The sequence below is a fragment of the Dreissena polymorpha genome, chromosome 2, assembly GCF_020536995.1.
Source record: "Dreissena polymorpha isolate Duluth1 chromosome 2, UMN_Dpol_1.0, whole genome shotgun sequence".
NCBI lineage: Eukaryota > Metazoa > Mollusca > Bivalvia > Myida > Dreissenidae > Dreissena > Dreissena polymorpha.
The window spans coordinates 136,462,349-136,483,311 of NC_068356.1; the positions used below are offsets into that span (position 1 = coordinate 136,462,349).

The window sequence follows — 20,963 nt, forward strand, 5'->3', positions numbered from 1 at the left end:
TTGATGGTTAAAATCTGTTTAAATTCACATTAGAAAACAGTCTTAAAGTCAATCAACATGTAAGTTGTAAGACATAATACAAATAAATAAAACATTAAACAACTTAAGGGCAACAACTCACTGCTGGTGCAGATCTACAGTTCTCTCCCTTGTTAGTTTCAGCTAAAATGTCCTTCATGTTGCAATACGAGGACATGGGAAGGCTGTCTCACCCTCACATCGCTGGACTTTGATTTGGCTGAGCCTTTCACTACTCCTTGGTCTTATGAGCTTAGCAGTTGCTGTAACATTGAGAAAGCCGATAGTCTTTTGAACTTGCCAAAAAAGTATCTGTACCACACCAATGAGGAAAATTAGCGTAATATTATCAAACATCGGGAAAATTCTATCTTTTAATTTGAGAATTATATGTCTTTTTAATTGCATGGAACTTCATTGCACAAATCCAATCAAAATATATTCTTTGACATGCGTTTTTGTTGAAATGTTCAGTTTCAGTGCTCATTTTATTAGTCCACTTGCATATAAGGAAGTGCCTATTACGTGTACTTTATAAAGATGGAAAAGTTTGTTTCACACATACACCTTGGAGTAAAAATTATGTTTCAGGCCATTTGCCCTTAATTACCGTCATATTACAATACTAGTTTGCCTGTACTTTGATAAATCTATATTTTCACAGTTACCAATAACAAAACAATATTTTGTCCAAGTTATTTAAAACATTAACTGTGTTTGATATGATATTTTGTGAACAAAATATGACTCAAAATTTTTAATTTTGTGAAAAAATGAGTAACCAACTCTATAAAAATGGCAAACTATGTTAAATTGGGAAATTTTGAGCTACTATTAGAATTGCTCAATATGTATGTTAAATTTGCATTTATATGTACACCAATGTTTTAATTACCAGTTTTTAATCATAGTGGTTTTTATACCATATTTGTTCTAATCAGAATTTACAAATACCAACAGACTGGAAGCAGACTAAACTTGAGCCATATTCAGGACAACTGGGCTTAATGAATATGTATAGTACCACATTAGCCTGTGAAGTCCACACAGGCTAACTTGAGACGACACTTTCCACCAAGACATGATTTTTGTTTAGAAATAATTTCTTTAAAGCGAAAATTTCCTCAAAAATGGAAAGCATTATCCCTGATAATTCAGAGTGCGCACTGCACAGGCTAATCTGTGGATGGTACATAACATGCATTAAGCACCCTTTTCCCATAACAAGGCTCACCTGGTATCATCTTGTACAACTCTTAACAGACTGTAGGGGGATTTACTTTGAGCCTCATACCGAGAAAACAGGGCTTTATAAATTGTGCACAAAGTGTCTGCCCAAATAAGCCTACCGTAGGTTTCCACGTATAGCGCGCAGTGTTTTACCTCCAAAATTCAAATTAAAAAGCTGGTGCGCGCTATACATTGATACAACGCCATCTTGGCTGCTAGATTGGTAAAAAATATGTTGTGTAATCGTAAATAATCAAAATAGCCGCCATGTTTTTTTTCCAGAAAACTACCACCCTATAATCGTACAGACTGAGGGGCCATTGTCGAAACAACTGGTAGATATGAATGCGGTAGAAGAAGTTTTGGTAAAAAATAAATATGTTTGAATAAACTTGCGGACATTTCTTTGTTTGTGTTTACACTTCTTAATGGATGAATTCCGATGGGGATTGTTGTCGACATTCCGGAGAGCAGGCAAGGGTAGGTGCGAACGAGGTCTTTTTTGCTTGTACGGTAGGTGTGAAAGGGGGTCATTTTTCACTTCGTAATTGGCAGATTGAGTAATATGTGCCACGACTTGTTAAGACGCTAATTGACATTTGAGACACTAATTGACACTTGAGAACGTGAAGATATGCAAATGCATTTTGTGTGTATAAATATTGAATGTTGAACAGTGGTGTACCTCAACAACTGTATCCCCGTCTCCCATGCCACATTCAAATTTACCGGTAATGCCCATGCTTTCCCCGAGGAAAAATCACACAATGTACACTATTCTTATTTTCTCACGTTTTCACGAAATGCACGTGGACTGTTAATCTTTTGCTAGAAAATTACAAAATTGTAAAAAAAAGTATAGTGCTATGCAACCCATGCTCCTAATCATAATCACGCTTCCTATTTTGAATGCTTAATTAAGCTTTCCAATGCCCCTGATTATTGGATATTGTGCAATAGTAAAATGGCGGCCATTTTCAGTCCGATTAGGTGGTTTTATTGTCTTTAAATATTTTTTTCTCCATTTTTGCATTTAAAAAACAGCCTGCGCGCTATACACGGGTGCGCGCTATACGTGAAAACCTACGGTAATAACTTAAAATGAAAGACTACATAATTTTTAATTTGATACTCGGCAACTTTAACTGTAAAACAATACAACTTTTAACATGACACTGAACAACTTAAAATATGAGACTGAACATATTTAAATGTGCACATCTACGCGAGACTAAACAACTTGCAATAGACAATACAGCAAGTCATAAGACACAATACTGTAAGTATATGAGTACTTGATCACACACGTTTTGCCTATGGATTAGACAGAAATGCAAAAACAGATGAAAGTCTATGGTGAATTAAGTATATGATATTCTGTCTTGCTACCAGGGACCATTATACTAGTAATAATAGCCTATTCTGGTTAAATTTTTTATATGTATGTGATATTGAATCGATACTAGTTGATGTCTACATTTTATGCAATTGTTTTTGTAAGACAGACCTTAGATGTAAAGTTTAGTCACTGGCGTTAAAAGTGTGTGCATAAGGATATAAAAGCAGTATAGTGATATTGTCTTTGCAAACATCCGGTTTCTAATTTAAATAAAAATCATAATCAGTTATACGTGAACACAAATACTTAACAATTTATAATTTTTTATTTGTATTTTGATTGTACTAAGTTTCAACTTATACAGCTTAATAAGGCAGGTAACTCATTGTTGCAACCTATCAAACACTTTTTTTGGCAAATAATGCATTGTAAATTTTTTAACCAGTAAATATTTATAAAACAAGGGCTGTTTGTAAAACATGCATGCCCCCCATATGGGCTCTCCGTTGGAGTGACAGCCATTGTGTGAATATGTTTTTTGTCACTGTGCCCTTGACCTTTGACCTAGTGACCTGAAAATCAATAGGGGTCATCTGCCAGTCATGAATAGTTTACCTATGAAGTTTGATGATCCTAGGCATAAGCGTTCTTGAGTTATCATCCGGAAACCATTTTACTATTTCAGGTCACCATGATCTTGACCCTTGACCTAGTGACCTTAAAATCCATAGGGGTCATCTGCGAGTCATGATCAATCTACCTATCAAGTTTCATGATCCTAGGAATAAGCGTTCTTCAGTTATCATCTGGACACCATTTTACTATTTCGGGTCACGGTGACCTTAACCTTTGACCTAGTGACCTCAAAATCGATAGGGGTCATCTGTGAGTAATGATCAATGTACCTATGAAGTTTCATGATCCTAAGCATAAGCGTTCTTGAGTTATCATCTGGAAAGCATTTTACTATTTCAGGTCACCATGACCTTGACCTTTGACCTAGTGACCTGAAAATCAATAGGGGTCATCTGCAAGTCATGATCAATGTACCTATCAAGTTTCATGATCCTAGGCATAAGCGTTCTTGAGTTATTATCCGGAAACCATTAAACTATTTCGGGTCACTGTGACCTTGACCTTTGATATAGTGACCTGAAAATCAATAGGGTTCAACTGCGAGTCATGATCAATCTACCTATCAAGTTTCATGATCCTAGGCCTAAGCGTTCTTGAATTATCATCCGGAAACCATTTAACCATTTCAGGTCACGGTGACCTTGACCTTTGACCTAGTGACCTGAAAATCAATAGGGGTCATCTGCGAGTCATGATCAATCTACCTATCAAGTTTCGAGATCCTAGGCCTAAGCGTTCTTGAGTTATCATCCGGAAACCATTTAACCATTTCGGGTCACGGTGACCTTGACCTTTCACCTAGTGACCTCAAAATCAATAGGGGTCATCTGCGAGTCATGATCAATGTACCTATGAAGTTTCATGATCCTAGGCCCAAGCGTTCTTGAGTTATCATCCACAAACCACCTGGTGGATGGACCGACAGACAGACCGACCAACAGACCGACATGTGCAAAGCAATATACCCCCTCTTCTTCGAAAGGTGGGAAAAAAAATTAGACTTTTTGAGGAATGGGGCTGAATTTAAGCCCAATCTTTGACAAAGTTACTAACACTGTAAGGTCTCACCTGAAGCTCAGAAGCTGAGCTGATATGCTGGCCATATATTGTTAAGGGCCGAGTTTGAGTTCTGATTAACTTCGGACTGAGAGTTGAAGGGTGTACTGGAGCATACAACAAAACTGGTGTCATGTTTTTTAGCCTTCTTTAGTCCCAATTCAATGCAATGCCCTTTGGGCTCGGAGTACATAACCGGACGTGTTTACTTTTAGCAACTTGTTTTCAATAATGGGGGAATTTGCGTCTGTGGTGCACCACATGAATATATTGTGCGCTGAGGACAGTCTGTAACGCTACTACTGTCCTAACTATCTACAGCAGATATACTTCTGAATGAATCATTTCAATTGTTCCTTTTTTTCTCTCGTTCCTTGCTGAATATATAGCTGTCTTATAAAGAATTAAACAAACTATTCAACGTTTAATCCTTCGTGAGATTCTTCGTGATGTCCACAGCAGGAACTAACTGTTAGCGTTAACTGTTTGCGTTACCATAAGTACTGCTATAACGTCTCGCTTCTGTAACACTCATCCCACTCTGGCACTAGAGCTAAACAAAACTACTCGGGCTTGCTTGGGGAAATCTCGACACGGATATTTCGGTTGTTCATAACAGCGCGTGAAAACTTGACGTGCTGAGGATTTATTGCACAGACTTGTGTAACGATGCTGACCCTTTGAGGCCGGAGGTCCAGTGGGAGGAGCTAGGGATCAGGGGAGGGAAAGGATGGTTCTGTATTGGGGCTCCTGCAGGCCAGACTGGTGCTGTTGCTTGGCCAACTCGATATTAATGCTGGTGCTCTCCTGAAAACAACAACACTAGATTGGGGGATATGAACTTGTAACACATTTTTATAATACAATGCATAATACACTACATATATGCCTCTTGATTGGATGTGAAGGTTTTCAACAGCAAAACATAATTATCTGAATTTCTAATTTGGCATTTCATTGGTGCCTTTTCCTAAATAGCAATTAATGAAAATTAATGCAATTAAACCATTTCGTATTAAAACATTAAAAGTGTTGGCTAATGCTTTAATAACCTGTAAATTCATAATAATTATTCTTACTTAACTTTCAGTGTAATTTATAAGCCAAATTGCCGCTCATCAATATTAGAAGCTTTCATCCCAGATTAGCATGTGAAATCCACATAAGCAAATCAGGGAGGACACTTTCTGACGATACTGGATTTTCACAAAAGAAGATACTTATTTTCAACAAAACATACCTTTAAAGAGGTAATTGTTGTCCCTAAGTAGCCTGTGCAGACTGCACAGGCTAATCTGGGACTACAATCTAAGCACATGCATTAAGCCCTATTATTTCACAGCGTGGCTCATGTCTTAAGCCAGTTTTTTCCTGCATAACAACAAAAAAGAATGGAAAATCATCTTGTTAAAAGTAATAAATGGTTTATTGTTCTCATAATCATAAACGGTTAACTTTTACAATTCATTCACAGAGGATTTACTGTTGATACAAGTTTCAACAAGCAAATTCGTTGAATTGATATCCCCTGCCAATATGCTTCTGGACACAAAAGTGTTATATTTATCACTCAAAAAAGCATTTTTTCAAGAAACAAAGTGCCATAACTCTGTTATAAACAGATGGTGTACAACGCCGTTTGGCGTGCATCATTCTCTTATCAATATATATACTCATATATATACTCATACCAAGTTTCAATGCAATCCGCTAAAGCACTTCCAAGATATGGCTCCGAACGAATGGACGGACGGAAAGACAGACGGACAGACAACGCCAAAACAATATCTATCCACCTATGGCGGGGGATAATAATAAATGGAAGGCAACAACTTCATATTAATGTATTCCCAAAGTTACAAAAACACACACACCATTTTTACCATGCCTTTACAGGTCTTTGGTGTTAAACTCTGTTTAAATTCACACTAGACAACAGTTCCAAAGTAAACCATCATGTCATAAAAGTTGTAAGATATATTACAAATTAGTAAAATATGAAACAATTTAATGGCAACAACTCACTGCTGGTACATATTGACAGTTCTCTCCCTTGTTAGTGTAAGCTAAATTAGTTAAAGGCCACAATATACTAAATGATTCCCCTATATAATCAATGTAAAAGCGTCAACTTAAAGAGAAAATAAATGCAACATTTTGAACATAGAGACCACCATAACCAAACTTTTACTGAAAGTTCATTCTAAGTTGAATCAATTTAAGCAATAAAAAAGATATGTCATGTTAAAACCAAACATTAACTTTACTCAAATCAAACTCTACTTCTTTTGCGCCTTAAATTGTGCGGCCATTTTTAGTGCAATGTAACTGTTTTCAGATCAAACTTGTACTTTAGTCTCTAACTTTATCATATGTCAGGGATTAAATACTGAGCACCTTTTCTTTCCCTTCCAATATATCCAAGAGATAAAGCCAGAACACCAGTCTAAAGTGTAAAACATGGCTTCGAGTAAAATATGATTTTTTTGGTCAGTACAGCCCTACATGAAACAATTATTTAGTATAATGTAACCTATAAAACAACCTGAACTGCGATCGTGATACATCGGCTATCTCGGATTCCTCCGTAAGATAGGCCTCGTGGCTAACGGTCGCCATATTGCCTTGTATTACTACTTTACTACCCAAAAGGTTGTCAGTCTATTGTTATGAGGCTGCATACATGCGCGTTGAACTAGCGCCAAACTTTTTACCGAAACTTTGATATTAAGAGCACTATTAACGTTCATTTGTGTTGCATTTTGACCTATTATCCAAGTGATTTACTTTTCCATTATTATTTAATCACCCTATCATCCAATTTTTTAGATGAAATTACGGTGTTTACAAAACCAACCAAACCGAAAGTGAAACTGGATGCATTACGTTTCGCGATGTAAACATTAAATATTTGTTCAGTTTGAGGAAGCGAATCGATAATAGACGTTGGAATATGTATGCAATACAGACTATCATTGCCGATTGTAGTACTGGCTAAAAAATACCTTTTATGACAGGTCATGTATAGAACGTTAATCAAATAGTGACCATAAATCACTACAAAGGTCTGGGTTGTTCATTAACCCATTTATGCCCAGTGGACTCTCCCATCCTTCTAAATTGGATCAATTTATTTCCAAAAGTAGGGGTGTCTGGTATATTTATTTCTATATTTAGAATATTTCTTACAGAAATTTCTTTAAGCAAACAGCGCAGACCCAGATGAGACGCCGCATGATGCGGCGTCTCATCTGGGTCTACGCTGTTTGCAATGTCCTTTTTTTCAGGACGCTAGGCATGAATGGGTTAATATAATTAATGAACGTTTCTGATCTAATTGCCTGTATCTAGTTGTAATTACCATGATATTGATAAAATTAAAACGTTTTTTGCATAAATTAACATTACATGTTTTATTTTTATCATTTAGGGAATATATAATTGTATCATTAACATCATTAAATATTCTGAAAATGATCTAAATTATCATGATTACTTTAAAGTAGAATTTTTAAATTTTACTCATTATTTTTAATGAATTTGCACATTTGCTTGATTCAAAATAAAATGTATTAATAAGGGTTTCAGTTGTTAGTTTTAACCCATTTTTAGTTCGATTAAATTTAAAGTACTAACTACGTACATGTATGTGAAATGCTCTTGAGTTCGTTTCCTGTGCCTAGAACCAGTACTTGGGTGTCTCTTGGAGATTTCTTAAGAATGCTCCCACACTGGGGATCAAACCAGTGACCTCCAAATCATTAGGTGGACACCACATCCATTACACATCAGCGACCTTTAATTAGTAAATTACTTTAGTATTGCAGCATTATATAATGTAATGTTGCTACATATTTTTGGAAAATGATTAATGTGCAGTACTAAATAAATCTAAATGCATACAATTTTAATTGTGTATATTGTGTGATTATTAGTTACAAATTCCCTTTTTACAGGTATACTGGTTTATGAAAGACTGACAAACATAAAATTGACAACTCATCTCCCCAACGATACTTTGTGTGGCTCATTCTCAGAACAAACCCATAGTCAGTGAGAAAACTACAGTGTAAAAAGACCACTTGATTGTGACAATTATGGCTGACCAAGCAAATGTTATCATTTAAAATAAAGAAAACTTCCAGTTCAATATACATTTTATACCAATTATGACATTGGCCAACACAGAAAATAATTATAAGGTTGATTTTCCCAAAATTGACTGTTACAATTGGATACTGTTTTAAGCTTCACTCTACTTTGTCTGAAAATAAAAGTCCTAAATGATGTAATAGAAACATACATATTTAATTTTTAGTTTTACAAGGATATATATATACATACATATATTATAATATCTTTTTATCGATGGTCAATCAATTTAAGTTTAACTAATATATACATACACATTTTATACATGTGTATGCTTTGATTTTTTTCTATTGAAGCCAAATTAATATCCCATTAGATAGATAAAATAATATCACAGCAGTATTCCTATTTTGTCTGCAAGTACTGCAGAAATCATGGATTATTATTTACCGAGTCAGCCTTAATCTTTATATTATAATTGTTAAAACAGATTAAGATGTGCATTATACAATTGAGGATGCATCAAGATTAAAAAATGGTACATGTATAAATTAATAAAGAATCAATAACAATCATAAACTGTGCATTTTTTTCAGTATTGTGTGAAAGGATTTGAAGTAATGATGTGTTTTTGAAATATGATTTATGTGAATTTGAATAAATATATGTGAATTTGAATAAATATATAAAATTTAGTGATTTTCTCAGACAAAAACTGTTAATTACATACTAAAGTATTCAGAATGTATTATTGTAATATTCATTCGAATTTTTTAGTACAAAAAGCACTTTTCCCTGGCATTTGTATTTATAGTAATTGCATATTTTATAATTCTGACAGCATTTATAAACTGTGTTCATGCAAGCATGAACACGGTTTCATTTTTTGAGTATTTAAACAAGAGGGCCATGATGGCCCTGTATCACTCCACTGCTGAAAAAAGGCTGAAACAAATTTCTCTGCATGTGCAAATACTTAAATATAGGCCCTATTTAAGCACATGTACACTTTTGTGACCTTCTGGGCTGGGTCAAATTTAACCCCAGGGGCATAATTTGAGAAAACTTTGTAGAGGACTACTATATCTCACTACATACAAAATGTGGTAGCCCTAGGTCCTAGAGTAAAAGACAAGAATATTTTTAAAGTTTTCACAAAATAAGCAAGATATAAGCGTATATAATGTTCAATTTTGTGACATGCGGGTCAGGATCAAATTTGACCCAAAGGGCATAATTTGAACAAACTTGGTAGAGGACTATAAGATGTTACTGCATACCAAATTTGGTAGCCATAGTCCAAATGGTTTTTGACAAGAAGATTTTTAAAGATTTCACAAAATAGGCACTTTAAAAGCGTTTATTCAATTTTGTGACCCCCCGGGGCAGGGTCAAAGTTGACCCCAGAGGCATTATTTGAACAAATTTGGTAGAGGTTTATTAGATGTCACTACATACCAAATTTGGTAGCCCTAGGCCCAATGGTTATGGACAACAAGATTTTTAAAGTTTTCACAAAATAGGCCCCATATAAGCGTATGTTCAGTTTTGTGACCCCGGGCAGGGTCAAATTTGACCCAAGGGGCATAATTTGAACAAACTTGGTAGAGAACTATAACATGTCACTACATACCAAATTTGGTAGCCCTATGCCTTATGGTTAAGGACAAGAAGAGTTTTAAAATTTTCACAAAATAGGCATTATATAAGCATATAATTGATTTTGTGGCCCCCGGGGCAGGGTCAAATTTGACCCCTGGGGCATAATTTGAACAAACTAAGTAGAGGACTATACAATGTCACTACATACCAAATTGTGTAGCCCTAGGCCTAATAGTTATGGATAAGATTTTTTTTTAAGTTATCACAAAATAGGCATTATATAAGCATATGTTCAATTTTGTGACCCCTGGGGCAGGGTCAAATTTGACCCTAGGGATTAAATTTGAACAAATTTGGTAGAGGACTATTAGATGTCACTATATACCAAATTTGATAGCCCTAGGCCGGAGTGTTATTGACAAAAATTTATTTGAAGTTTTCTCAAAATAGGCCTTATATTAGCATATGTTCAATTTTGTGACCCTCGGGGCAGGGTCAAACTTGACCCCAGGGGCATAATTTGAATAAACTTGGTAGAGGACTATAAGATGCCACTACATACCAAATTTGGTAGCCCTAGGCCCAATGGTTATGGACGAGAAGATTTGTAAAGTTTTCACAAAATATACCCTATATAAGCATATGTTCAATTTTGTGACCCCCGGGGCAGGGTCAAATTTGACCCCAGGGGTATAATTTGAACAAATTTGGTAGAGGACTATTAGATGTCTCTACATACCAAATTTGATAGCCCTAGGCCCAATGGTTATGGACGGGAGATTTTGAAAGTTTTCACAAAATAGGCCTTATTTAAGCAAATTTTCAATTTTGTGACCCCCAGGGCAGAGTCAAATTTGACCCCAGGGGCATAATTTGAACAAATTTGAAAGAGGTACACCCCAGGAACATTCCTAAGAAATTTCATCAGAATAGGACCAGTAGTTTAGGAGAAGATGTTTAAAGGAAAAGTTTATGCATGGATGCACGATGAACACAGGACCTTTGGGCAGTGGAGCTAAAAATCAAATTAAACATTTAGTTTTGATTTAAAATCAGTTTTTATATGCAAGTGTCTATTTCACTTATAAATTAAAACAGCATATTATTCATTATTGAAAAGATTATTCCAAGCTTGATGTCATATTTAAACTTTGCATAGTGTAGTTAATTGAACATTGTTTTGAACTGTATGGGCAGCTATATTTTTTAATTAATGTATGTTGTATTATACAAAATGCATTATTTCTACCACAAGTAGACCATATAAGGCCTACTGCTACTAAATAGGCACTGGTATGAATTTGACACTGTTTTTGATGCTCATACAAAACTTTAATTATTACTACACTTTAGTATATTAAATATTTTCAAGTTTTTGTTCAACATTTTTTGCAAAAGAAAAGAGTGTCTTAATGCATTTGAAAATATACTTAAAACAAACTAAAATGCATTTTAACATACCTTTTCCCTGGTAAAGTGTATTTGGGATGATAAAAAATACACTTGAAGAGTATTAATGCTGGAAAAATGCAGAAAAAAAATACATTTGTTTCTGTTAGAAGTGTGTCTTGTCTGCATTTTTAAGTGTTTTTTAAATGCACATCAAATGCAGATAAATACAATGCCAATACTGTAACATGTATTGTAATGGACATAAAATGCACTTGTTCTTGTAATTAAATGCTTTAGTGAATTGAAATAACCTTTTATAACGTTTTAACAATTAATAATACCTTTTTATATAAATTTTCTTTTGAAATGTGACACTTAATTGATTTTTGCACCACTAGTAAGAGATATAATTTGTGCTCATAATGCTTTATCATTACACTACATAATATCATTTGTTGTATGAAAATTACCCGTAAAATTCATGTGAAAGCTCAAGAGATCAATAGCAGCGTGCTATACCCTGCTCCTTTTTACATGACTTGATGGTATTTAGTCCCCAATTCTACATGGCTAAGGGAAAATTAATGTGCAGATTTGACAAATAAGTCTTAACTGGGATCCAATAGGCAGACTTTCATATTACTTGTATTTAATTTAAATCATGATCTGAATTGCTCTTTGGCAAATCTTTGTTGGTCACAGTCTTCAACTGAATTTTGTTCACTTTGTAGTGATTATATTTTCTATATTTATCAGACAACATCTTTCTTCAAAAGTTAAACATGATTGCTTGGTTAATTTAGAAACAAGATCAATGCATCATAACATAAAATGAAAAAATGTGTAATAGTAAAAATGACAGCAAAAAAGCACTAGATTATCTGCCTTAAATCTGAGACCATATGTTGATGTATTGGAATTTCTCATAAATAATGTGCTCCATAGTTGTATAATTGTATAGTCGTATGCATGAGTGGTGTCAATGTCACAATACCAATTAAAGCCTATAATTTACTAAAACAATTTGAAGTTTGATGTGAGTTTTTTTCAAGATCTGTTATATATAATTATACATGTATATATATATATATTGTTGAAAAGTTAACATGCAATAAGTTTACTGTAATTAAGTGACAAATAGTTTTACTGATTTGGTTGGATGCATATATGCAGATATATCATGGTTTGTGCAGAGGACAGTAGCAAAAACAAGAGCTGTCTCCGTAGGATGACATACGCCCCCGATAAACGCTTTAATAGAAGTTATGAGCATTTTTCAAAACCTAAAAGCCGTTCCTAAGTTCAAGGTCAAAGGGGTCAAAATTTGTGTGTGTATGGGAAGGCCTTGTCCATATACACATGCATTCCAAATATGAATGTTACATCTGAAGCGACATAGAAGTTATGAGCATTTTTTCGAAACCTAAATGCAAAGTGTGACGGATAGACAGACGGACAGTGCGATCACTATATGCCTTCCTTTGGGGGCATAAAAATGTGTTTCACATTGTTTTGGTAAATTAGTAATGTAGTTAAAAGAACAGAATCATCAATTATAAAGTTATTGATTATAAAGTGTTGCTGGCATATTTGATGCATTCATCTAGCTATAAGAAGGTCCCTGTTTTATCCCCACTGGCACGAGTGAGGGTTCTCAAAATCTTTAAAAAATATGAATAACTACATATAGGGTCGAGAGCCTTGTTGATATGGGGGCTAAACACCTGAAATCAAAGCGACCCAGGTTAAAGGCCGAGGCCAAATAAATAAACCAGAGGCAGCATGAGCCTGCTATACTCTGAACAAGTATTGTTTCTTCTCAGAAAACTGGCTTAAGTGTCTTACTAAGCTTTAGACTTTGAGTTTCAGTGCAATCAATCTAAAAATAAATTGGTCAAATTACATAGATCTAATAATTTGTAAAAAATAAACATTCTGCACAAATTCAATTATTTACTTTACCTGTGTGCATGAATCATTTCAGTCTTGATGGTTAGTGAACTATGTCAAAAGCACCATATCTATGAAACACTTGTATTTTGAATAGTGCAATGTTCCACAGAAATGATGCTGATGATAATTCTACACGATGATGAATTATTAGATATATTTCTAAATTCCATTTCCACCAACAATTCGGTTATTCCACTACCAGTTCACATGCTTCATACACAGTTGAAAATAACACTATTTCACTCAACAACCGTGACACATGTACTCAATTTTTCAACTTTTCGCAATTAAACTTGTCTTCTACTGTTATTGTTGTTGTTGTACTTTTTAAAGTAGTTCGAAAGATGGCGACCATTAACCCAGAGATTGATTTATGAAATAAATCGTCTGCTGATCCAGAGTGCCTGAACTGTTTAAAACGCAAAAAATATGCACTTCCTTATCATTTTTCATCTATCCTCAATGTGCATGCCAAACTTCAGATTGATCCTTTACGTAGAAATGTTTGAACAATGAAAATTATTATAATAATGCCTGATAAGACATATGGCTTCCATTGTCGGTGCTTAAATTTATAAAGGGCTTTCAAGAGCAAATAATATTAACTTATATAACAGAATACAGTAAATATACTGTAAACTTCTTATATGCTTTATCGAAGAAGAAATATAATATTATTAAAACGTGTTTGGGCTTCTTTCAGTGCGAATTTGTGAGTTTAGATGTGCTCAATACGAGATTCTGTACTTTTTATTATCCCTAGGCCATAGGCGGAGGGATACTGTTTTGCGTTGTCTGTCAGTCCTTCCGTCCGTCCGTCTTTCCGTCCGTCCGCCCGTCTGTCCGGAGCCATATCTTGTAAGTGCTTTGGCGGATTTCATTGAAACTTGGTATGAGTATGCATATGGATAAGAGGATGATCCACGCCAAATGGCATTGTACACCATCAGTTAATAATAGAGTTATGGCCCTTTGTATCTTGAAAATGCTTTTTGTGTGTCCGGAGCCATATTTTTGAAGTGCTTTGGCCGATTTTATTGAAACATGAAATGAGAATATATATGGATAAGAGGATGATGCACGCCAAATGGCAGTGTACACCATCTGTTCATAACAGAGTTTTGGCCCTTTGTATCTTGAAACATTGTTGTTTTGAGTGTCAAATACTGTGAAACCATTATTATTCGTCCGACATTAATTTTCGCCTTTTTCGTCCGATGGACGAATTCAAGATCCTAACGAACAATCATGTCCCGTATTTGAAACAAATAAGACTGAATTACCGTAGGCATGAGGCATTTAAATCCAGCGTAATCCACGCATATACACAGGGCTCGAAATGAACACTCGCATACTCGCAAAATGCGAGAAAAAAAGGTAAGTTATAAGCCACTAGTATTTTTTGCAAAAAAAGAAATAGTGAAAAAAACTAGTTATAGTGCTTAATGCTTTCGACGGCGTGAACGCTAAACTGTAGGTCAATTTTTTGAATGTCCGAATACCCATATGCGGAAGCGCGCACCTTGTTTGTTGCCTGGTATACTTATAATACAGATACACAGATGGTATTGTTACAAAGAACATGAAACAGTCCACTATTCACACTCAAGTTAAATCCGGTTTTGACACAAAGGGGTGTTCATTATACAGTGTACTGACAACTGACATTTCCTGTAAAACGCGAATGCAATAAGGCTGTATCAAATGCGTCAACTTCGTTTAGGTATAATAGTGTTGATTAGCGCTAATTGTTAACAACTTTATTACCCATTGTGTGTATTGTGTTTTTCAGGGGTGTTGCAGATTATACAGCCTACACGCGGCGAATCCGGATTAAAGACAATACTATTAAACGTAATTAAAATATGATGATGTATGATCAACACCTGACATCATAACAAAGAATGTGTCAATGACATAAAATAATAAGGGACAGTTACTATCACCTAAAATAACAGACTTGTTAATTGGCATATGCCAAACAAGGCCCACCTCCTACAAGTGACTACCAAGTGTCACCTCTCTTTCCCCAGCACGATTTTTTCGCAACCGCGTACTACATGTATTACAAAAAAATCGGACGTTGTTTTTTTCAAAACCAGAAATGGACGAATTTAAGAGCGGACGAAAAAGTCATTTTTATGAAAAGGGCGAAATTTTGTGCCGACGAAAATAAATGGTTTCACAGTATAATACTTTTGTGTCCAGAAGCATATTGGCGTGTGCTATCAATTCAACGAATTTGCTTGTTTTAATTATTTTCCCATACAAATTTTCCAATTTAATTATTTTTCTTTACACTTTTCAATACTCGTTAACTCCATGAAACAAAACGCATTTATTCCATGAAACTAACAAGAACGCATAATATCCTGTGAAAAAATGGTGGTTTTATGTAAATCATGCTCCTTTGTGACAGGGCCTGTTTTGACTAAAAAAACAACACTGTATACTCAATGAAAACTTAACACCTCCTCGCAATAAGACTCTATACGGCATTAGATGGAATAGATTCCAATCAAATAGGCTTAATTAAATATCTTACAGCTTTACAAAAACTCAAGGCCTGCATGGGGATGACAGAAGTTATTGCGGTGTTGTGTTTCTGAGGTGTCTGTATCGGTAAGTTGAAAAGCATCGAGCTGGAGAAGGGTTTGAGTTATTGATCATCAAGTAAAATAAGTTGTACTGAAAACACGATATACACAAGAATAGACGCCATTTTACCTTCTGTGAAATCATATCATATCATTCTCGTACACTTCACTTATTTATACACTGCAAAAACACTATTATTCGCGGGACATTATTTTTTATTGATTTTAAGGGTTAAACGATCCACAAATTAAATACAAACACACTGAAAAATAACTTACACAAATTCCATATTTATTGTTTCCAAACTGAGAAAGTCATGCATTAACTACCACGTCCATGAAAGTCTTTTTTTAACCACGAAATAACATGCGGACGAATATATATGATTTTACAATAAACAAACAATTTAAAAGGATATTTTACCTTATGTAAATTCATACCATTCTTTGCCACCTCATCTTAATAAACAGGAAATACACAAGCAGGGCTTTTCCTTGAGTATTCATGGGTCTGTTTAACGGACCCATACCCAAAGCGTGTTATATGCTGTTCCTTATGAAAATTATATCTAAATTATGTTTCAATTAGATCTAACAAAGTTTATAACTATTATAATATGATTTTATTCCTATAATTTGAAGTATAATTAAAACTTATATTAAATGTGTTTTTCCCAAATCAATGGACTTTTAGCACAAAACAAATTCAAAATCCCAAAATTGCATTTTTTCCCAAAGTGGCCAAGAAAAGGCCTGACAAAGTGTCTCTTTTACCTTCTGCGTCATGCTTGTCCCCCACATCCTCAGCATCGTTGACCCGACCCAGCAGCAACTGAAGCAGCAGAATAGCTTGATGTTTTTCTTATGTATATTTAGGACTCGCACACACTGATATAAATGTAATAACAATCAATAAGACATGTTCAACATCATAAAATATGGCAAATTAATAAATCTCACATCAAGTGTAACCTTTCTGTAAACGTTGCGTAAAATATCAATATATACTCCTCCAAAGATTACTTAAACAATTTCATATTTTATTAAAAAAGTATTCATCAATATACATTTCTTACATGGCATGGTGTTTATAGAAATGAAAGTCTAAAAATAGCCTCAGTTGCTTTGTACATGTGCATATATGTAGAAATATTAAATTTTCAGTTGAAATGCTTTGTTTTTTCATGCACAGTTTACAAGATCTAAATGTAAGGACCATAATGACACAAACGTTATGACAACATAACATAATATGCATTAGATCTAATGTTCCAACAAAAACCCTCACATTGTATAATCAGATAACAATATGTGCACATAAATTATTTGTATCTTTAACTACACACACAATGTTGTATTGTTACATCACACACTACTGTGTTTGTATGCTAAACAACACATTGTCATTGAAATACTAATCACTAATTACAACAACTAATACATACATGTACACACTATTCCACTCTGAACACCAGGATGTCGTCACTGTCCCACAATGACAGGCACTGTCCCACAATGATGGAGGATGTGGTGCTGCTGTAGCAGACTGACTCTGGGCCCCTCACTCCATCCTTCTTAGTAGCAAGAGTAGCCAGCTTACTCTCTCCCTCCCAGCCCACCTGTAGTACAGTGTGGGACCCCCATCCACAGACCAGCACCTGGCCTGCAGGGGTCACATGTAGACCACGTGGGTATACTAGTGCTGGGTCTGTCAATGTAGCCAGGAGTGTGCCATCCCTGGCCAGGGTGAGAAGCTTGCTGTGCCAGTAGCTGCTGATGATGTACAGCCTGTCTCCTGTAGGACTCACAGCACACTTGTATACTGCAAAACAGAGTTACATCAAGATATTGAATTAATGTAAATGTTAAATAATCTTACTGCAGTGATATTGTATTACGCATATGTTGCTATAAAGAGGCCTTAACACATCTAAAATATATGCATACATTTTCAATGATTCAATAGTTAAGCGTGACAATAAACTTCAGTAGCAGAGCTATTGTGATAACGTTTGACATGTTGAAATGTGACTGTTGAGTAAGATATGAATTGAAGCAAAACAATTACACAGATGGAAACAATTACACATACTGAAACAATATATGTATCCCGGAAAAAGCAACTTTTTGGAAAAACCCACTAATCTGCTGGTACAAATAAACATGACCCATTTATAATCCTTTCAAAATCACACACCGTATCAACCGTTATTATTTAAAGGAAGCTATCATTGGTTGATATGATGGACAAGCGTTGTTTGTACCGGGGTGATTAGTGGGGTTTTCTAAACTCGTGCTTTTCCGGGATCAGTCTATTGCAAAGTTCTATCAACAGGTAAACATACTGTACATGTACAATCATTTAACAATCACAAAATTAAGACCAGGTCAGAAAGTGTCTCTTTCCCAGGAACTCAGTTTCTATTTATAGACATGTCATGTAGTGACAGTCAAAATACTTCATTACTCATGTTTATAAATCAATATTTCAGAATCTTGTTTTGGCTACTATGTACTGTAGCATTCAAAGGGCACATTTGAATTATATAACAAATATTTTATAATACATCAGCAGGTTTTCTGCTATTACATCTGAATTTTATTTTATTATCATCTCACAAAGTATGTAACTATAATTTATATTATTATTTTTTCAAAATAACAAGATAAAGGCCTAATCAACAGTATTTGTTGATTAAAAAAATAAATCCCAACTCGGTTCATTTAGTCGATAAAAATTCCAAAATTTGTCATTGTATGGATTTAAAATAACACAATTTGACTAGAGTCCTTTTCCCACAATGGCAAGAAAAATCCCTGTACATAATACGAATGTTATTAGGATGGATTCACCATGATTCTTACCTGTATTAACAGATGACCTATCTTCATAGAGTCTGCAGTGCTGTTTGCCATTCAGTATGTATTTGTACAGAGCAGTACCAGAGGTGACAAAAAGGTCTCCATGTAGATGGGCAATACCTCTACATTTATGTTGTAACTGAAACTTCCTGCCAGGAACAAGCTTTCCCTGGTTGACAGTGATAAACTGGACTTCATTTATGTTGATCTTTTTCTCATTTGTCACAGCCACTGCAACCTCACTGGGTGTGATCAAACAAATGTCAACTGGCCAAGCATTCACATCCAAGTGACTCACCACCTGGTACTGCTGGTTCAGCAGCTTGACTTTATTATTATTGTAGTCTGCAACCAGGACCTGCCCATCTGGGAGAGCACATATAGCTTGGATCCAGCATGTGTTTGAATCACTTGTTATTCTCACATTGTGCTCAGACTTCCCCTGGACCTTAAACACCTTGCCTGACTTTCCAAGCAGAGTCAATGCCTGCTGTATGATATGTTTACATTTTATGCTGGCTATAAGGCAGAGCTCCTTATTATCTCCAATTTTCTGAACGATTTGAAGTAATTGTAACAAGTCACTGTGAAGACTGGTGCATTTATGAATAGAACTTGTAACTGATCCTTTTATGCTTATAACTTCATCTTTTATCTCATTTAGTTCCTTCACAGTAATACTATCAAATTCATTCAAGATAGAAAGAACACTCCAACACATTTCTTCTTTTAAATTTTTGTCCGATGTACCCACAGAACTATTACAACACTTATCTATATAAGTATTTAAATTTCCATGCAATTGTTCTATCATGACTGCCCCATGTTCCTTGTATGTTCTCTGCAATGACTGAACACTGGCCTCCTGATTTATCTGTAGGCTTTTGATTCCCCCCATGACAGTTTCCAGCTCCACTGACAGTCCCTGTAGGTCTGTGGGCTGGGAGTTGGTCAGCTCCGAAATCAGGGTCACTTTACTGCACTGGCTGAAATAAACAATTAATACATGTACATACCAAGGAATAGTCAGTAAAATAATGTAATGCTTCAAACAAGTATACAGTGTCAAATAACAAGAGCTGTCAGAGGACAGCGCGTTCGACTATTCGAGTGCTTGACAATATAACATAAGCCATCATGGGGAAATTGTTCATAATCAATAATTTATTAGATGAACTTTCAAAAATAAAAAAAAAGGAAAAAAACAATTTTTTTTTTTTTTGGGGGGGGGGGGGGGGGATTGAGATAGGGTATAATGTGGGGTGTGGTCATTTATTAGACAATCTTTCAAAAATAAAAAAGGGGGGTAGGGGGGGGGGTAGGGGGGGTAGGAGGGTGAGAGTATAATGTGGGGTTGGGTAATTTATTAGATGATGTTTAAAAAAAAATGGGGGGGGGGTTGGGGAGGGGGAAGGGATTCTCAGGGGGAGGGGTGTGGGGAATTGTTTGGGTGGAATCCATTGTGGTATTCCAAGTGTGGTTTTGTCAAAGTAATAATAAAAATGTGATCATAGATAAAGAAGTAATGGCAAATTAAGCAAAATTTTCAATTATCTAAGTGTAAAAGGGGCCATAATTATATAAAAATCCTTGATAAAGTGGTCTGCTCTTGTTTATAGGTTGGGATCATGTTGGTAAACAAGTATGCAACATATAAAAGCAATATGTCAAAGGATATAGGAAATATTTGGGGTAGTACGCAAACTTTAACATATATCTATAAATGAAATGCATATTCTAAGTATAAAAGGGGCAATAATTATGTAAAAATGCTTGATACAGTGGTCTGCTCTTGTTTATAGGTTGGAGTGATGTTGGTAAACAAGTATGCAAAATATGAAAGCAATATGTCAAGGGACAATGAAAATAAATGGGGTAGTACGAAAACTTTAACATTTGCTGCATATTCTAAGTGGAAAAGGGGCCATAATTATGACAAAATGCTTGATAGAGTTGTCTGCACTTGTTTATAGGTTGGGGTCATGATGGTTAACAAGTATGCAATATGAAAGCAATATGGCAAGGCACAATGAAAATATTTGGGGTAGTACAAAACTTTAACATTTGCAGGCTAACGCTAACGCAGATGCTAATGCCGACGCCAAGGCCGGGGTGAGTAGGATAGCTCCACTATATATTTTATATATAATAGTCAAGCTCAACACAATCATGGAAAATAAATGAAT

General features: G+C 35.1%; 1 protein-coding gene and 1 long non-coding RNA gene across 9 annotated transcripts in view; both read right to left on the reverse strand.

Moving 5' to 3' along the window:
* The window catches only part of LOC127869141 (uncharacterized), a 39,240-nt gene extending 21,809 nt beyond the window's left edge, over nucleotides 1-17,431 (reverse strand). For all 8 annotated transcript variants that reach the window (XR_008044423.1, XR_008044424.1, XR_008044419.1 and 5 more), the window contains exons 1-4: nucleotides 17,361-17,431; nucleotides 16,690-16,747; nucleotides 4,292-5,086; nucleotides 122-281 (exon numbers count right to left, since the gene is read on the reverse strand). This is a non-coding gene — a long non-coding RNA (uncharacterized LOC127869141). The remainder of the gene's footprint in view (nucleotides 1-121; nucleotides 282-4,291; nucleotides 5,087-16,689; nucleotides 16,748-17,360) is intronic.
* A 195-nt stretch (nucleotides 17,432-17,626) lies between these two features.
* Nucleotides 17,627-20,963, reverse strand: part of LOC127870107 (uncharacterized) — a 31,292-nt gene continuing 27,955 nt past the window's right edge. Inside the window, exons 2-3 of the mRNA XM_052412764.1 lie at nucleotides 18,781-19,763; nucleotides 17,627-17,703 (exon numbers count right to left, since the gene is read on the reverse strand). Coding sequence (XP_052268724.1) covers nucleotides 17,627-17,703; nucleotides 18,781-19,763 — 1,060 coding nt within the window. The remainder of the gene's footprint in view (nucleotides 17,704-18,780; nucleotides 19,764-20,963) is intronic.